This window comes from Macrobrachium nipponense, chromosome 10 (genome assembly GCF_015104395.2).
Source record: "Macrobrachium nipponense isolate FS-2020 chromosome 10, ASM1510439v2, whole genome shotgun sequence".
Taxonomy (NCBI): Eukaryota; Metazoa; Arthropoda; class Malacostraca; order Decapoda; family Palaemonidae; genus Macrobrachium; species Macrobrachium nipponense.
The window spans coordinates 44,459,677-44,475,342 of record NC_087204.1 but is presented as its reverse complement, the minus strand read 5'-3'; the positions used below and the strand labels follow the sequence as shown (position 1 = coordinate 44,475,342).

The following is a 15,666-nucleotide window of genomic DNA, read 5'->3' as shown; positions in this document are numbered from 1 at the left end:
TTAAGGTGGAAGACAGCCAAGGTCAGCCTGCCCCATAGATAGCACATAATTCAACATATCAGGGAAATCCAGGTCTACTCAAGAGTATGAGTGGGTTTCTGATGGTTCTGTTTCTCTGCCAGAAATTCCAGTTAGACCAGAGAAAACTCGACTGATCATTCACAGGAAAACTCTCTTCACTTGTATGCAAGTGTTAAAGTAAAAGTGTAATAACTGTGGTAATGTCTAAAGGAATACCTCAGTCTAGGCTATCCCGGCATATCTGAGAAGATTCTGTTTTCCCGGGGATACATCCTAAAAAACAAATCCTGGATCCCTGAGTGGGCTACCTCAACTAGAACAAGGGGTGATTAGTATTCTAAGGCTAGTTTCATGATGAGGGCCCTCTTCCAGATGACTAAAATTCAGACAACTACCACCAGAGCTCAGACTGAAAATTCAGGTCCTGGGAAAGAGACAGTAGAGCCCAGCTAAGATACCCTGTCCCTGCTGGTCTTGCTGGACAGGCTGAAGTTCCTGGCAAGAAAAGAAAACAGATGAAAGCAGAGCGTAGACTCGAGAAAGTTTGTGCAATAGTTATTGAAGCCTGAAGTCCTAAACCAGCTGACTCTGTCTCATGAGACGAGTCTGAGGCATATTACAGGGTCTGTATGTGGATACGAAAACAAAGTACCTTAATAACCAGAAACTGCATTCCAGCACCTCAGAGAATGGATGACAGGACTGTATGGTTTGTCTCCGAAAACCAAACAAATTGCAGAACACTGTGCTGACTCCAGAAAACTAAATGAACTAGTTGATGACCCTGTTGATACTTGGCAGCAACTGACACATGGCCATCTGAGTGGGATCAACTTCCTATACGATAATGCCCAGTGTGACTTGAAAACACCTTGCACAGACTGAAAATATATGCGGCACTGTACTTGGGTGAAACTAATATCTAACATGTTTAACAGAAACTTGGAAAGTCCATAAGAGACACTAAAGCCAGGCCATTGGATAAATAAGGTTCTAGAACCCAACCAGGAGTACGTAATAACTTCTGCTTCAGTGAAACACAATGCTCTAATGGAAAGATTCGTAGTGCTACCTTCAGTCTGGAGCCCAAGAAAGACTATCCATAAAAGAGCATTCAGGAGAGAAGATATCATCAATCTAAAGGAAAAAATGACTAAGCATATAAAACTTCTGAAAGTAGCTATGATTCTCTTGTTAGGTGGCTGAGGCTGGCGACACTTGCAAGTCTCCTGTTTCTTAGCCCCTGCTCCTGATATTAAGACAAAAAGATCTCACTCCAAAATCTTGACAAGAACTTCAACCAGGAGGACTATTCTGTCTAAACATCAGAGGGAGTAACATTAAACATTTGTCTTACTCCTTAAAAAACAACAGTCACGCTCCCAACTCCCCATAAAGGTGACAGCTTTCAATACCCTTCAGTCTGGAGCTCAAGAAAGACTATCCATAAAGAGCATTCAGGAGAGAAAATATCATCAATCTTAAGGACATAATGACTGAGCATATACTATAACTTCTGAAAGTAGCTGTGATTCTCTTGTTAGGTGGCTGAGGCTGGCAACATTTGCAAGACTCCTATTTCTTAGCCCCTGCTCCTGATATTAAGACAAAAAGATCTCACTCCAAAATCTTGACAAGAACTTCAACCAGGAGGACTATTCTGTCTAAACATCAGAGGGAGTAACAGAAAACATTCGTCTTTCTCCTAAAAAAATAACAGTCAGGCTCCCAAATCCCCATAGAGGTGACAGCTTTCAATAATTCATCCACCAAAATCCCTGTCTGCAAAGACCAGTCATGTGAGACACTCATTGACGACACAAAAGGGCACAATTCGGCTCGTTTATAACTCTATGCAAAGCTGAAACAGATAAAAAATGAAAAATTTTAAATCAATTTGTTTTTCATGGCTAACAAACCTGAGGCTTTAACAATAGGATAATCAATCATAACACACCAGCTGGGAACCAGTTAAAACAATCAAAGATTGTATAGCAAGGAGTCTGTGAGATCTGGCAACTCCTGCACATATGAGGTGGGAGCTGGTCACCGACCACGCACCGCATTCCATGACGTGTTAAGAGGTTCGGGAGCTAGCAGCCACTCTTCGAGGCTTGGGCGCTAGCAGCCGCTCTCAGAGGCTAGGGCGCTAGCGGCTGCTCTCGGAGGCTTGGGCACTAGCGGTTGCTCTCAGAGCTCAGGCACTCATTTTCAACTCTAAAAATGCCTCTTCAACGACTGAGATTCACTAGAAAAAGCACCATCAGTGCTTTGTTTACACTGGAGTGTCACTCGAATAAACGAACATCCTTATGGATACCTCTCCAATGGTCGTCTGTTGGCACCTGCAGACAGCAGGCTCAACTAAGGGGCAGCTATCCAGGGGCTAATCCTTTTTGGACTCCTATGGACCCACAGTACATCTCCTCACTGGTTTAGGGGAGTCTGACAGGGACTGGGTTTAGGAGAATTGATAGGGCCAGATAGCGACCTCCTCCACTACACATCCATTAAGACGCCTTTCCAGTGACTGTGTCGATGCCTGGAACCAGCAACAAGCTCGACTGAGGGGGGGTGCCTACCTGTGTAAACACCTGACCTCCCTTGGACTTCTGGTATGTCTCCTCCCAGGTTTAGACCTTACGGGAGTATGACAGTGACCTTTGTCTAGGAGAATTGAGGGACGAGCAAGCATCTTCTCTACTACACAACACTTCACTTAGTTACAAGGTTAACATGTTACCCCAGACACAAGACTGGCAATGGCATGGGAAGGAAGCAAGGGAGCCATGTGCAAGAGCAGGTGGAGAAAAAATTAATGAGGGCCAGTAGAAGGACAGAAAATTGGTGTGGGGAGAGAGTTGGCAACAGGCCAGCTGGGCAGCAGGAGTGCTAGTAGCATAATAAATGAAATTTTCACAATATATACATATTTTTTATATGCAATATACATTTGTTTAGGTGCTTATATCACAAACTGTTCTCCAACCTTGAACAAAACTCAAAACAGCAAGTCAAAATACTAAGCACAATTCTCTCTCTTACACTTTAAGTTCTCTGCAAGGAAAATTGTAATTAGTTCAATTAATCCATTACCATCAACAGATCACACATGATACCACGATACCGGCATACCTCGAAACCTATCATATGCTATTGAGAATTGCTGATATGCATATCATTACTAAAATTATATAACCGGTGGTTAACACAAAAATGATATTGTTAGAATACAATAAAGTTTTGTACATACTTACCCGGCAGATATATACTTAGCTGACGTCAGAGACATAAGCTAAGTATATATCTGCCGGGGAAGTTGCATGTACAAAATTAACTTTTAGTACAATACTCGGACACAATAATTAACTTTTACTGACCATAACTAAAGGACACTGAGTACCAACATACATACATACTTCAAGTACTATTACACACTGAGATGTGCATTGCTTGTCATCTACCATCTTCCCAATGGCAGGAACTAAAACTAACAATGGTTTGTTAAGGAGGGAGACTGAAGATGCCAATATTGATATGAGAATTCCCCTATCACATCAAATACCTTGTCTATGGAAGCAAAAAACCTTGAGTCCTTATCAAAAGGATCACTGGTCAAAATGATCAAACTCCTTCAACCCTTGATCAACAGTGTTCAGCATGATTCCACTAAAAGACATGCTTTGAAGGTGTTAGCCAATCTCTCATACATATTCTCAGCCACTTAAATTGAGAAATGTAACTTACCTGACACAATTACATCTCTCCTGGCAGGAAAAATCATGGTCAGCAAGGAACCATCCACAGGAGAAACGGAGAAAAACTCAACCGTCCTATGTTGGTTACCACAGCCTTCCTAGTGGGCAGGTTGGGAGACAAAAGAGACCCTTAAGAGATTTTCTTAGGTAAAACATTTATGATCAATTTATATTTCACATGTACAAAATCTGACAGCTAAAAAGACAGGAGAGGCAAAGAGTCAGGCCCCAACCTAGAGGATACTAGGAGTAAAGCATCTTAAAAGGCTCAACTGAAAAGAACTGTGGATATATGTCCACTCACAACTGAACCAGTCCCTTAAAAACTTAAGAGGAAAGAGTCCAAGTGTTCCTCTTCCTTATCCAAACCCTGTAGAGGAGGTGAAGGAGAACAGTGACGGAAAGAACCGGCCCTATAAGAGTATTCCTCTTAGGAGACCGTAGTCGTCCTAGAACCAGATTGTCTTGCAAGACCAGGAGCTAAAGTTGTCGTAATCCACCCTGTAGAAACTTATAAGTTGAAATCTCTTTCTCAAAATGGGATGGAGTACAATTAGCAGATGCCAGGTGAGAAACCTTATTCCTTGGTGACTTAACCTCTGAAACTGGAGAAACTTGATGCACTCCACTGCACAGCCTCAATGATACTGTACGCACCGACACCTAGCGTGGACTCGATGATACCTCATGCAGACTCAGTGACACCTCACATGGTCTCAATGATGCCTTCTCATAAGGCCTCGATGATGCCTTCTCATGTGACTTCAGCAACTCCCATGGCCTTAATGACACTACAGATTGTGACTGATTACCTAGCTCATACAAATCTACATAATAGCAGCGGGACAATAGGGTCAAACATGATGGTCTACACCTTTTCACACTACCACATCTGTTCTTAGGCAAGTGCAACATATACTTGTCCACAAAGGCAGGCAACAGAGGGCACAATCTCAATTCTGAGAAGTTAGTCCTTGTCTGGAAATCCCAGGATTAGCAGGCCTGTCAGTAGGGAGCACCAAGATGGTAAGCAAGGCTGCATCCATGGAGTGGCCAAAGGAACAAGGGGACACTGTCCCTGCCAAAGCACTAAACACATTCCTTGCAAGACTCAAATTTGTTAAAGAAAATAAATTCTAATTTTAATCAAATAAATATCTGACAGCATTACATCTACTCATGGGGGGGAGGGTTGTTTTCCCCAAAACTGGATCTTTTCTTCAATAAATGTCATTGCATATATAGGTATACACAAGATGAAATATTAGAAAATGTTATTTTGGTTATATTAAGATGAAAAATTGGGTATATGATCTATGCCCTCTACCTGATTAGATGTTATTCAAAGTAATAACTTTGGTTAACAGAATTTTACTTTAAGTTTAAAGTTTGCACTGAAATTCAAGAATATTTCTTCAGTTTTATCGATTGATTCATTTATGTTAACAATAACATGCATATTACTTTATTTGTTATTTATGTTATATACTTTGACTTAACAAAAAACAATAATTATTTATTATTTTGTAAGTACAGTTCCATGAAAAGGATAGTTATAGAAAATATGGGCTTCCAGAAATTTTGGGGGGCAAAAGGATGTATATTCACTAGAGAAGGATCTACAGACCAATCTCTCTGTTGTCTTGACCAAGTGTTAATTCTAAAGAAGACCTAAATTCAAGACTAGCTGTTGTCTTTACCTATTTCTAAGTCTGTTCTCTCGTTTAATTCTTTAAATATTAATTCTCTCTATCTCTTCCAAACACCAACTTTTGCAATGATAAAAATGGTTACACCTCGATGGTCAATGAATATTTCAAACAAATCACATTTCAATGAACATAATTTGGTCTTATAACTGCTTATCTTAGAAAATCTAACAGATTTAGACAAAGAAGATTGAGACGAAGAATCCATAATCCCAATAATAAACTAAAATCCAGATGATCCAATCCCCTAACAAAAGAAAAACCAATCCAAAATTCAAAGCACTTGTCCACACAACTGGCCAGTTTTATCGCTGTCTTACCCCTACTTTCCAAAAAATAGGGGTAACTATACGGAGCATTAGTTAACAGTTATTTCAATTTCAACACTTTGTCAAACCTCAGCAAAGTAGTTGCAAATGATAGAGGGTAAGTTTCACCTCAAAAATTCTCACAAACACGTGTACACACACACACGCGCGCGCATCAATGATTTTTTAAAAAATGAGAAAATTTTTTTTTTTTTTTTTATAAAATCTAGTCTACACTTATTAGCTAAAATCCAGAGCACACTTTCCTTACCTTGACTGATTACCATTTCTTTAACCTGTTTTAATTTTTCATCATATTCGATACCTTCTAACGGAAGCTGACGAGACCAAATGTATCTCGATAGTTTTGCAGCATCAAATTCAAGCAGTTTTCCTGGATAATCTGAAAATTTAACACCAGTCATATTACATGAATAATTTAACATCAGATCAAGGATTTTCATTACAAAATGAAGATATGGACCCTTTCTGTTCTATACAGGCAGTCCTCGGCTTATGATGTTCCGAGGTTATGACGCTTTTCAATTATATTCACCAGAAATTATTTCCAGGTTTACGACGCATGTTCTAGGGTTATGATGCTTATGATGCCAATCTGACGGAAGAAATATGACTAAAAAAATGTAAAATAACCAATATTTGAAGGTTTTTTGGATGAAAAATGCAATAAAAATGCAATTTACATAGTTGTTAATACACCCAAACCATTAAAAGTAAATTTTTTTTTGGATTTTTTATGATTTTCTGGCTTAAGCAAGGTCTTAAGAACAGAACCCCCGTCATATGGCAGGGACTGCCTGTATATAGAATTGGTGACCTAAAAACATCAGATGATAAACATCTTTAAAAGTTTCTGTATCCACTAACACAAAAATTACATAATGAAGCCTAAACTGTTGCATCTCAGATATGGATAAGCCCAATATATTTAATCCTAAGCAGTTATGATCAAAGTCCACTACACATTTAGTTTAACCCCTTTTGCAGTGGCATACATCCCATGATGAGTAAAAATTGCATGAGTGGTAAAGCAGTTTCTATCATATGATAATTAATATATTGCAGCAAAATATTTGAACAACTTTTGCGAGAAAATGTTCAAATTAGTACTTGAATGGGCCATGAATGACTAGATGGCATTACCTACACCTCAGCTCAGGATACAAGAGAGAATGGTTTGACTTGAAATTTCATGGGGAAATGCACTACACCTCCCCGTCCCAGTACATCTCATATATATTTGCCTTTAAATATAATGAGGGATTGTTGCTAGTTTTAGTCCTTATTTTTCTCAATAGTATGTCAACTGTAATTGTAATTTTGCAATGTAAAGTAGTACAAGAAATATTAGAAAAAACATGTATAACTCACTAAAAGGTGCAACATCTCCCCCATACCAGTAAATCTTGTAAATATTTGTCCATAAGTATACTCAGGGACTATTCCTGATTTAATTTTACAGAATAAAGTATGTAAAAAGAATATTACAAAGTACATGTAAAACTAGCAAAAAATTAGTGTATCTTAATGAGTGTCTTGGAAAAGAGACCCAGCACTGGACTGGATATGTTTACTTTCAACTTCCTGGGGAAGACATGGGAATTTTTCTTATTTTTTCTTATAACATGCGCATTTGCATATCATCCTCTTTCAAGTGTTTTTTTTTTTTATTTTAACTAGCTGACCTTAGTTTGCCAGATTTAGGTTATTGTTACTGTATATATTTAGCCTGGCCTGTAAGGGTTAAACTAAAACCTAGTCAACATCATACTTGAAAGTCATATGTAATAACAGCTGAGTGACTGTTTTGAACAGAAATATACCAAAGCAAACATAATTTAAAACTATGTTAATAATTTTCTTCAAGTGAATGAACAAAAGAAAAGCAAATCTCTAGTCAATTAATCCTAACCTGCAAGAACATGAGACATTGCTTTCAGTAATTCGGATGGAAGTGAAACACATTTCACAGTCTGTTGGCCTGGATGGTGACGTGCTTTTAGGGATCCAGATTCCATAGCCTTGCCGACATCTTCGTCAAGATCAAAAGCAAATTTTGATGCCAAGGGTCTCTTTACTTTGGAGGTTATACCCTGAAAAAAAAGATTTAATAATAAAACAAAGGGAAAGTCTTTTATTGGAAAACAACCAAAACTGATTAGGCAGTCAATCACATAATGGCCACTGGCTCCATGTTGTTGGTGTTAGCCCAAGAGGGTCCCGTTTTGAATGTCTCATTACCAAACTGGCTCTGAAAACTACTGTTTTGGTCCAAATTCCGTCTTGAGAGTTGGGAAGTAAGACTTCATATGCATAACAGTTTTTGTACCAAATAGGAAATAAGTAATTATAAAACAAATAAAAACACACCATTCATATTAGCCAACATTGGTAGTCCTCATGAATCTTAAATACATAATTCTTAAATAAAAAAAAAAGAATCTCTATTCGCTGGATAGATACAACTGCACATGTACCATAAGGGCTCCTGATAAGAAAGATACCTTACTTTCTGTGTAGTCTAGGTGATAACTGAAAGCATTCAACAGAACTGGTCAGCAGGACAATATTAATTTTGAGCCTGTATTAAAAAAGAAATTTATCTAAAAAAAAAATACATTTGCTGTATAAGAAACCAAAATAGCATCACAATCCAGACAGGTTAATGGAACCAGTGGCACAATTCAAATATTGAGATTTAAACTAGCAAGGATTCCAAAGCTTAGTGAACAAGGAGTTGAGCAGCACGGTCAAAACCCAGATTTAACATGGAATACAGCTGTACTCACCACTGCACTGAGGAAAATGCATCTGACTAACCATGTGATGAAGGATATCATCTGAAAACACAACAGAAAGGAGGACTAGGAATAAAGCCAGAATCTGCCTACCTTAAAATTAAGAAGGTTTTAGGAACCAGCAATCGATTCCAGTGGGCTGACTACTGATAACGTGTCCCACCAAAATCTAACAGGAAAAGCATACAGGAAAGCTCCAACTGAGCAGAAGCAGTTGAAACTTACAGAGACTACATCAATGAGGACAACTTCCGGATCCTGTCTTCTGTAGACAAGAGGGGCCGTCCAATAGAGTGATCAACCAGAAAACAGGACACAATGGTCAGAGTAAACTAACCAAGCACATCCCACACTTGCTTAACAGGTACAGCAAAAGGGGTCATGGAAATTTTTATTAACTGTACTGCACTTTACATCTACATGAATGAATAATTATGTTTTCTACTGTCTAGTGACATATTGCCAGTGGTTAATAACACATGTCAACTAAAGGGCAACAACTAAATATATAAAAAAATTAGATCTTTTGCAGTTGACCCAGCTTATGAAGTAGTATATTAAAGAATGCTGCTGGTATCATACACAACTTCTTTGAGGAACTTGGCAAGACTGCAACTGCCATTCTCACTCTGAACCTTGAAGAAAAGCACTTCTAAGGTTCCCTAGATTAGGGTATTTAATTGACAAATTTCTCACTGTCAACAGGACCAGGTAATCATCACACTATAGTTGGTAATCACTTGTTATAAAAAATCATGTTACATAAATATTCATAGTATGGGCATTTTGCTAAGCTTCTAAAGTGATATTACCTTTGAAGTTTTTCTCATTTTTTTATCACTTATTGGGTTCCATTGTCCTTGCCATATATCTTGAGCAAAAATTATATTTTATAATAACATGAGGTTTTATACATATTTACCTAGTAATTACATATCAGGAACAAATATCGATGATCTAGTGGTGAGAAAAGAAGGGTCAACTTCTAAGAGGTAGTTAACCCCCTTATCTTATGGGGGTTAACTACCTCTTAGAAGTTGACCCTTCTTTTCTCACCACTAGATCATCGATATTTGTTCCTGATATGTAATTACTAGGTAAATATGTATAAAACCTCATGTTATTATAAAATATAATTTTTGCTTGAGATATATGGTGTAGGAACACCAAAGTTCCCTCTTCTTCAGTACACAGTTAAAGTTCCCTCTTCTTCAGTACATCTTTCGTATACCGAGAGGCTAATTAATGAGATCTATCTATGATCCCATTGTCGATACGAGAGGTCTCCCAACCAGTTGCCAGAACTACCATCAGGAAGAATGGGACTGTCCTTAACTTCACGTGCAGAAGTGCCCACTGCCCAAACAAGGAAGCTGAGCACCTCAAATACTTTGAAAACACTCTTGGGGAAGTGAGCTAACTCCATGGAACTAAAATGACAAATTTTCTAAGACAATTTGTTTTTTCATAGCTACAAACCTGAGGTCTTAACAATAGGTAATTTTCTAGTGCCTAGCTGGATCCGGTTAAACAATCAGAGATTGAAAAGCAAGGAATCTGTGAGATCTGGCAATGCATGCGTATATCAAGTGAAAACTGGTCAAAGACCACGCACTCTTGCTATCGCGTTTAGTCTTTCCCAACTCAGGATGTCATAAAATGACAGAGGGGCGGCTAGATGTGGGCAGTAAAACGTTAAGACCTCAGGTTTGTACCTATGAAAAATACAAATTGTCTTTTTCATACGCAAACAAACCTTTGGTCTTAACAATAAGATACTTATACTTGGTGGGAGATACAGACATCTTAAACCAGCTGGGGGCCAACCCACAAGTCCAGCTCCAAAAGAAATATCTACAGGAAAGGGACTAATGCCCATGAGAAGCTAGATAAACTGATATCCAACAACTCAGCCAACTGGGTTACATACAATGATATATGGGAAGATTCATTGCAATAGGGAACTAAAGAGACATTCTGACTGTTCAATAACAAACCAATGCATCAGGTTTCGTTATCATTCCACACTCCCCCTTGCTAGAGTGTGGAGTATATGCTACTGAATAGAGGGTTTGACTATTTGAACACAAAGCAACCAAACTACCAGTATGACTACCTTACTCACCTGAATCAGACCAGTCAATCAAATGATGTGTCTATTCCTCAACCCACCTGTATGAGATTGCTGGAAAAAATGTCCTGCTGTCTTCTGAGAAAAGCCTCTTGCTCGGAGGAGATACTTGACAGCTGCCACAGGGGAATCTCCCTCGGCACCTCCAACAACAATGACAGAAGATCCGGAAACCATTCCGCCTGCAGCCACAGAGGAGCTACTGTCATCCTGAGATTCTGTGAGCTCATCGTCCTGTTCAGCACTTGGCAGATCAAACAAAACAGAGGGAAGGCGTACATCTCCAGGTTGTCCAAGGGATGTTGGAACACATCCTCCACTAATGCCAGATCTGGAGCCACCAAACAGAATATCTCCAGTTTCTTGTTGAACTGGGTCGCAAAGAGGTCCAGCATAGGTCTCCCCCAAACCTGGAAAAGCCAGTCCGCCATGACCTGATGAATGGACCACTCTGTGCCTAGGAATCCCTATGACTGAGCTTGTCCACGACCACATTCCTTTTGCTTGGGATATTACCTAGCTGAGAGCTCCACCAAATTGCTGACCACCCAATGGTGAACCTCGACTGCCAAAGCGTAAAGTTGATGCAAAACCAGTTCCCCCTGCTTGTTCACATAAGCGACCACCATGGTGTTGTCCGACATGAGAACAACAGAATGTTGTTCTCATGTCTCCCAAAATTCCTTCAGACCCAGAAAGGCTGCCTTTAACTCTAAGACATTGATATGTTGCTGTTTGTTCTCCAAACTCCAAATGCATAATGAGGCCGCCTAAATGGGCGCCCCAACCTGTGAGGGAGGAATCTGGAAACAGAAGGAAGTCCAGTGGCAAAGAATGCAGAGGAACACCCTTCAAGAGATTCTAATCGTCCAATCACCAATGAAGATCTCTCACTTCTAGGGACAGAGGTACCCTTATCAGGGGTGAGTTCCCCGCCGAAGACCAGAAGTCCCATAGGGTGAGGCCACACCGGGCGCGGGGAGCGTCGAGGTTGCAGGCGCGTCTCGGGCGGGAGAGCAGCGTCAAAACTACACATGGCCACACCAGAAACGCCACCCTCCCTCCTTCCCTCCCGCGCGTCACTCTCAGCAGTCTAAGATATACTTCTTTGCAAAGTAACGTTTGGATAGGAAATTGCCTTTAATAGAAATCGTAAGTGTCAAACTTGACGATAGAGTACGTATAACCCAAAGGTCTTTTGGTTCTTTGCTTGGCAGTGAATTTTGTGATAATAAAAGGTTAAAATCCATATATATGTTTTTTTACTTCCCATATAGTTATTACTTTAGGGGAAGTGAAAAGAAAATGTGGATTTTAACTTTTCATTATTGCAAAACTAACAGCATATAGGGTTACTTCCTTAAAGATACTTAGAAAAACAAAAGAGCGAGAATTAATTGCAAATTATATAAGACGTATAATTGATTATTGTCTGAATTATGTTGAAATAAAACAATTTACCGGTATTTAAAACAAAATAGTTTAATGGAAACTACATAAAAGAAAGTAACACAAGGAAAAATCAGTTTTGCTTCATTGTTAACATTAATAAAGAAAGTACAAAGTACCACGAATATTTCATAAATAAGTGATACTGCTGCACTGAGGATTCGTATAGTTATCAAGTCTATGCAGCTGGACAAGGATTATTTGTGTGGCGAGTGCATAATAGTTGGCACCTTTAAGTTTTTGGGGGTCGAATGCATGACACCGATGGCTAACATCTGAGGGCCACTTGTTCTACTCCTATCCATTTCTTGAAAAAAAGTAATTTTATTGGGAATGGATCACAGGGATCCCACCAAGCTCTCTTCCGAAACACCTCCCCCAATTAAATGATTCTAGTAAGCCCACTACCGCTGAACAGGTGACACTTCGGCAACTGATTGCCAGTTCATCTGCACGTTAGTGACCATGTCAAGTCGGAGGGTATATTTACGTAGTGTGGTCCTTTTTCTATATTCACTTTAAATTCAGTGATGAACTCATCCCTGGGAAAGTATTCAGACTATATAAGAACTCATTGAACGCATTCTGAAAGTACACAAATGAGAGGTGCTGAAATAACTGCGTAATTTAAAAGGAACGCATGCATTACAGATATGGAATAATTAACTCGATATTTTACTGAATAGATAATAAATGTAGTCGCTTAAAACTTAATCGTTTCTATGCTAATATCAGTTACTTAACAATGATAATATGCTTTAAACAATTTCTAGGTTACAAATGAAAGTTCCTTAATACGGGAACTAACTTCACAACATAGTTATCAATATAATCAATAAAGGGAAGTAACCATTCAAGTAACATAGTCCCTCCCTAATCATATAGAAAATGGGGTTGTTTCGGTTGAAGACGCCTGAACCGCCGCGGTATTTTAAAACATGTTACATCGCCTGGCGGCAACTGCAGAGGGTCGAGCCGTCCCGCTAGTCTTGTGTGGCCACCCGCATAAGATACCTATGATTCAAACTGCCGCGGGAACCTCTTCCCTCCAACCTCCACGCTCGCCGCGTTTGGTGTGGCCTCACCCTTAGTCTCCATTGCAGAGACCGAAGATGAAGTCACCCATGAGGGACCAGCTTCTCCAGAGAAGACAAAATTATTATTATAAAGGATTAGTTTATACAGACCTCTGAGCTTAACAACAGCTCTTCTTGGGCTGGTTCAGAGAAGATAAAAAATCCCCAGAAGAACTTGCCACTGATGAGCTGACTGATCCGGCTGCGACAGGAAGTCGCGAACCACGACTTGCAACTTCTCCAACCTGACAGGAAAACCCTCAAAGATGCCATATCGATGACCATACTTAGATAAAGAATCCTTTGACTGGGTACGAGATTTGATTTATCTAGGTTCACTAAGATGCCAAGTTCCAGACAAAACTGAAGCAGGCAATCTCTGTCCTGCAGCAGCTTCTCTCTGGAACTTGTTAAGACCAACCAGTTGTCGAGGTACCTCAGCAAATGGATCATTTGAGCATAAGCCCAAGTCGAGACGAGAGAGAAGACTCTTGTGAACACCTGAGAGGACGTGGTCAACCCGAAGCACAGGACTTTGAACTTGAAAACCTTGTCTCCGAGAGAGAAGCGAAGGAACTTCCTGGACGACGGATGAATAGGGATTTGAAAGTATGCATCCTTTAGATCTATTGACAGCACGAAGTTGTTTTCCCTCATGGCTGCCAACACCGATCGCAGGGCCTCCATCTTGAACCTCGTCTTCCTGACAAAAAGATTCAAGGTGGACAGGTCAATCACTGGTCTCCAACCCCCTGACGCCTTTGGCACCAAGATGTAACTGTAAAACCCCGGAGAAGGACGCACCACTTCCTCTATCGCACCTTTGTCCAGCATTTTTTGCACTTCCTCCTGGAGAGCTAAGAACTTCGGAGCAGCGGTCTGTCCGAGAGTGGGGAAGAGAAGTCAAACAGTAGTAGATACCCGACCTGAAGGACATCGACTACCCACTTCTCTGCCCCGTAACTTTGCCACTTGGCTCACTGCAGCCCCCCACCCATGGCAAATAAGAGGGAGAGGCGCACAACCTATCGACAACCCCCTTACTTGTACCCCTGGAGCCCCCACCCAAATACCTGTAAGAGTGAGACCGAAAGGGGCGTTGGTCCACCGACTTAGGCTGAGATGACGAATGAGAGGGCCCAGCCGAAACCATACTCCTAGACAGCTAACTAGGCAACAATTTCTGCATTTGCTGCTGAACAGGAGGAGGAGGAGGAGGGGGACGTCTCCAAGAACGAGACTCTGACTTGGACACAGCCTGGTGCACCAACTTGTCCTTCGTGTCAGCTCGCCACCGGTCTATTGCGTCCTCCAGCTCAGTCCAAGGAAACAGGAACTGAGAATCCAAGAGATTCCCATTCCTGAGACCCAACAAGGACTCAGGGCCAACTGATCTTGTCATCATGTCTCTTCTGATCAGAAGAAGGTTAACCCACAAATTGATACTAGATGTGCAAGATATAAAAATGCCTTGCCCCCAGACTGCAACAAACTGGCAAGAGAAGAAGCACTCACCAACCCTTCTGCAGTCCTGTCAGATGTAATCCTGACAATGGCTGTCGACCACAAGTCTAACCATGACACTGGAACATGGAAGGCTGCCGTAGACTTCAAAGCCAAGGCATCCTGCGGAGACAAGGACTGCACCAATGACCTCGCCTGCTCCAAAGTCAACCCTGGCTTAAGATGCATAACGTCTGGGTTAAGATGTTGAGGCAAAAAGCCGGCAGAGTTTGTAGCATAATACTTCCTATGCCTCGTGAGTGGTGGAGGAAGCAACTTGGAAGAACCCCTTGACCAATGAGATCTGTCCCGATCTGACACAGAAGTGCTCACCTTTTGCAAGACCGACAACAAGCCCCAACAAGGGTTCCAGGCAAGTAGGAGTGAAAGACGACCGAGCCTGAGTCCTACTCTCCAGATTGTTGAACCCACAAATGAGATCAACAACCTCGGTAAAGAAAGACAAAAACTCTTGTGTCTCCTTCCTCCTGCTCCGGCAATGGAGACTGACGACGAGAAGAAGATGCATGCTTATCCAACACACCTTCCTCATGCAAACCATCTGCAGACCCTGCAGCCAAAGGACCTGAAGTGCCAGCCAACACAGACACCAAAGACCTGTCTGGACTGGGGCCATGTGCCAACTCCTGTGACGAAACAATCACAACCGGAGAAGCATCTCTAACTCTTGACGCAGAATGAGAATTTCTCGGAGTTGAACCCTGAACAGCATCCATGGGAGGGGAAGGCACACCCCAGCTGCACCACTTCTGCATTCACAACTTTCAATCTTTTCACAGGGGCTGTAAGGTCCTCACAACGACGAATAGGCACCGGAGCAGAAGTAGTAGATAAATAAAAAACATGCGCACGTACATGCAAGGTTCTAACA

General features: G+C 40.8%; 1 protein-coding gene across 1 annotated transcript in view; it reads right to left on the bottom strand.

Annotated features, from left to right (window-relative positions):
* Positions 1–14,673, bottom strand: part of LOC135223963 (methyltransferase-like protein 17, mitochondrial) — a 45,614-nt gene extending 30,941 nt beyond the window's left edge. Inside the window, exons 1-5 of the mRNA XM_064262885.1 lie at positions 14,442–14,673; positions 10,788–11,156; positions 8,638–8,657; positions 7,730–7,910; positions 6,068–6,199 (exon numbers count right to left, since the gene is read on the bottom strand). Coding sequence (XP_064118955.1) covers positions 6,068–6,199; positions 7,730–7,910; positions 8,638–8,657; positions 10,788–11,156; positions 14,442–14,673 — 934 coding nt within the window. The remainder of the gene's footprint in view (positions 1–6,067; positions 6,200–7,729; positions 7,911–8,637; positions 8,658–10,787; positions 11,157–14,441) is intronic.
* Positions 14,674–15,666: the final 993 nt, after the last annotated feature.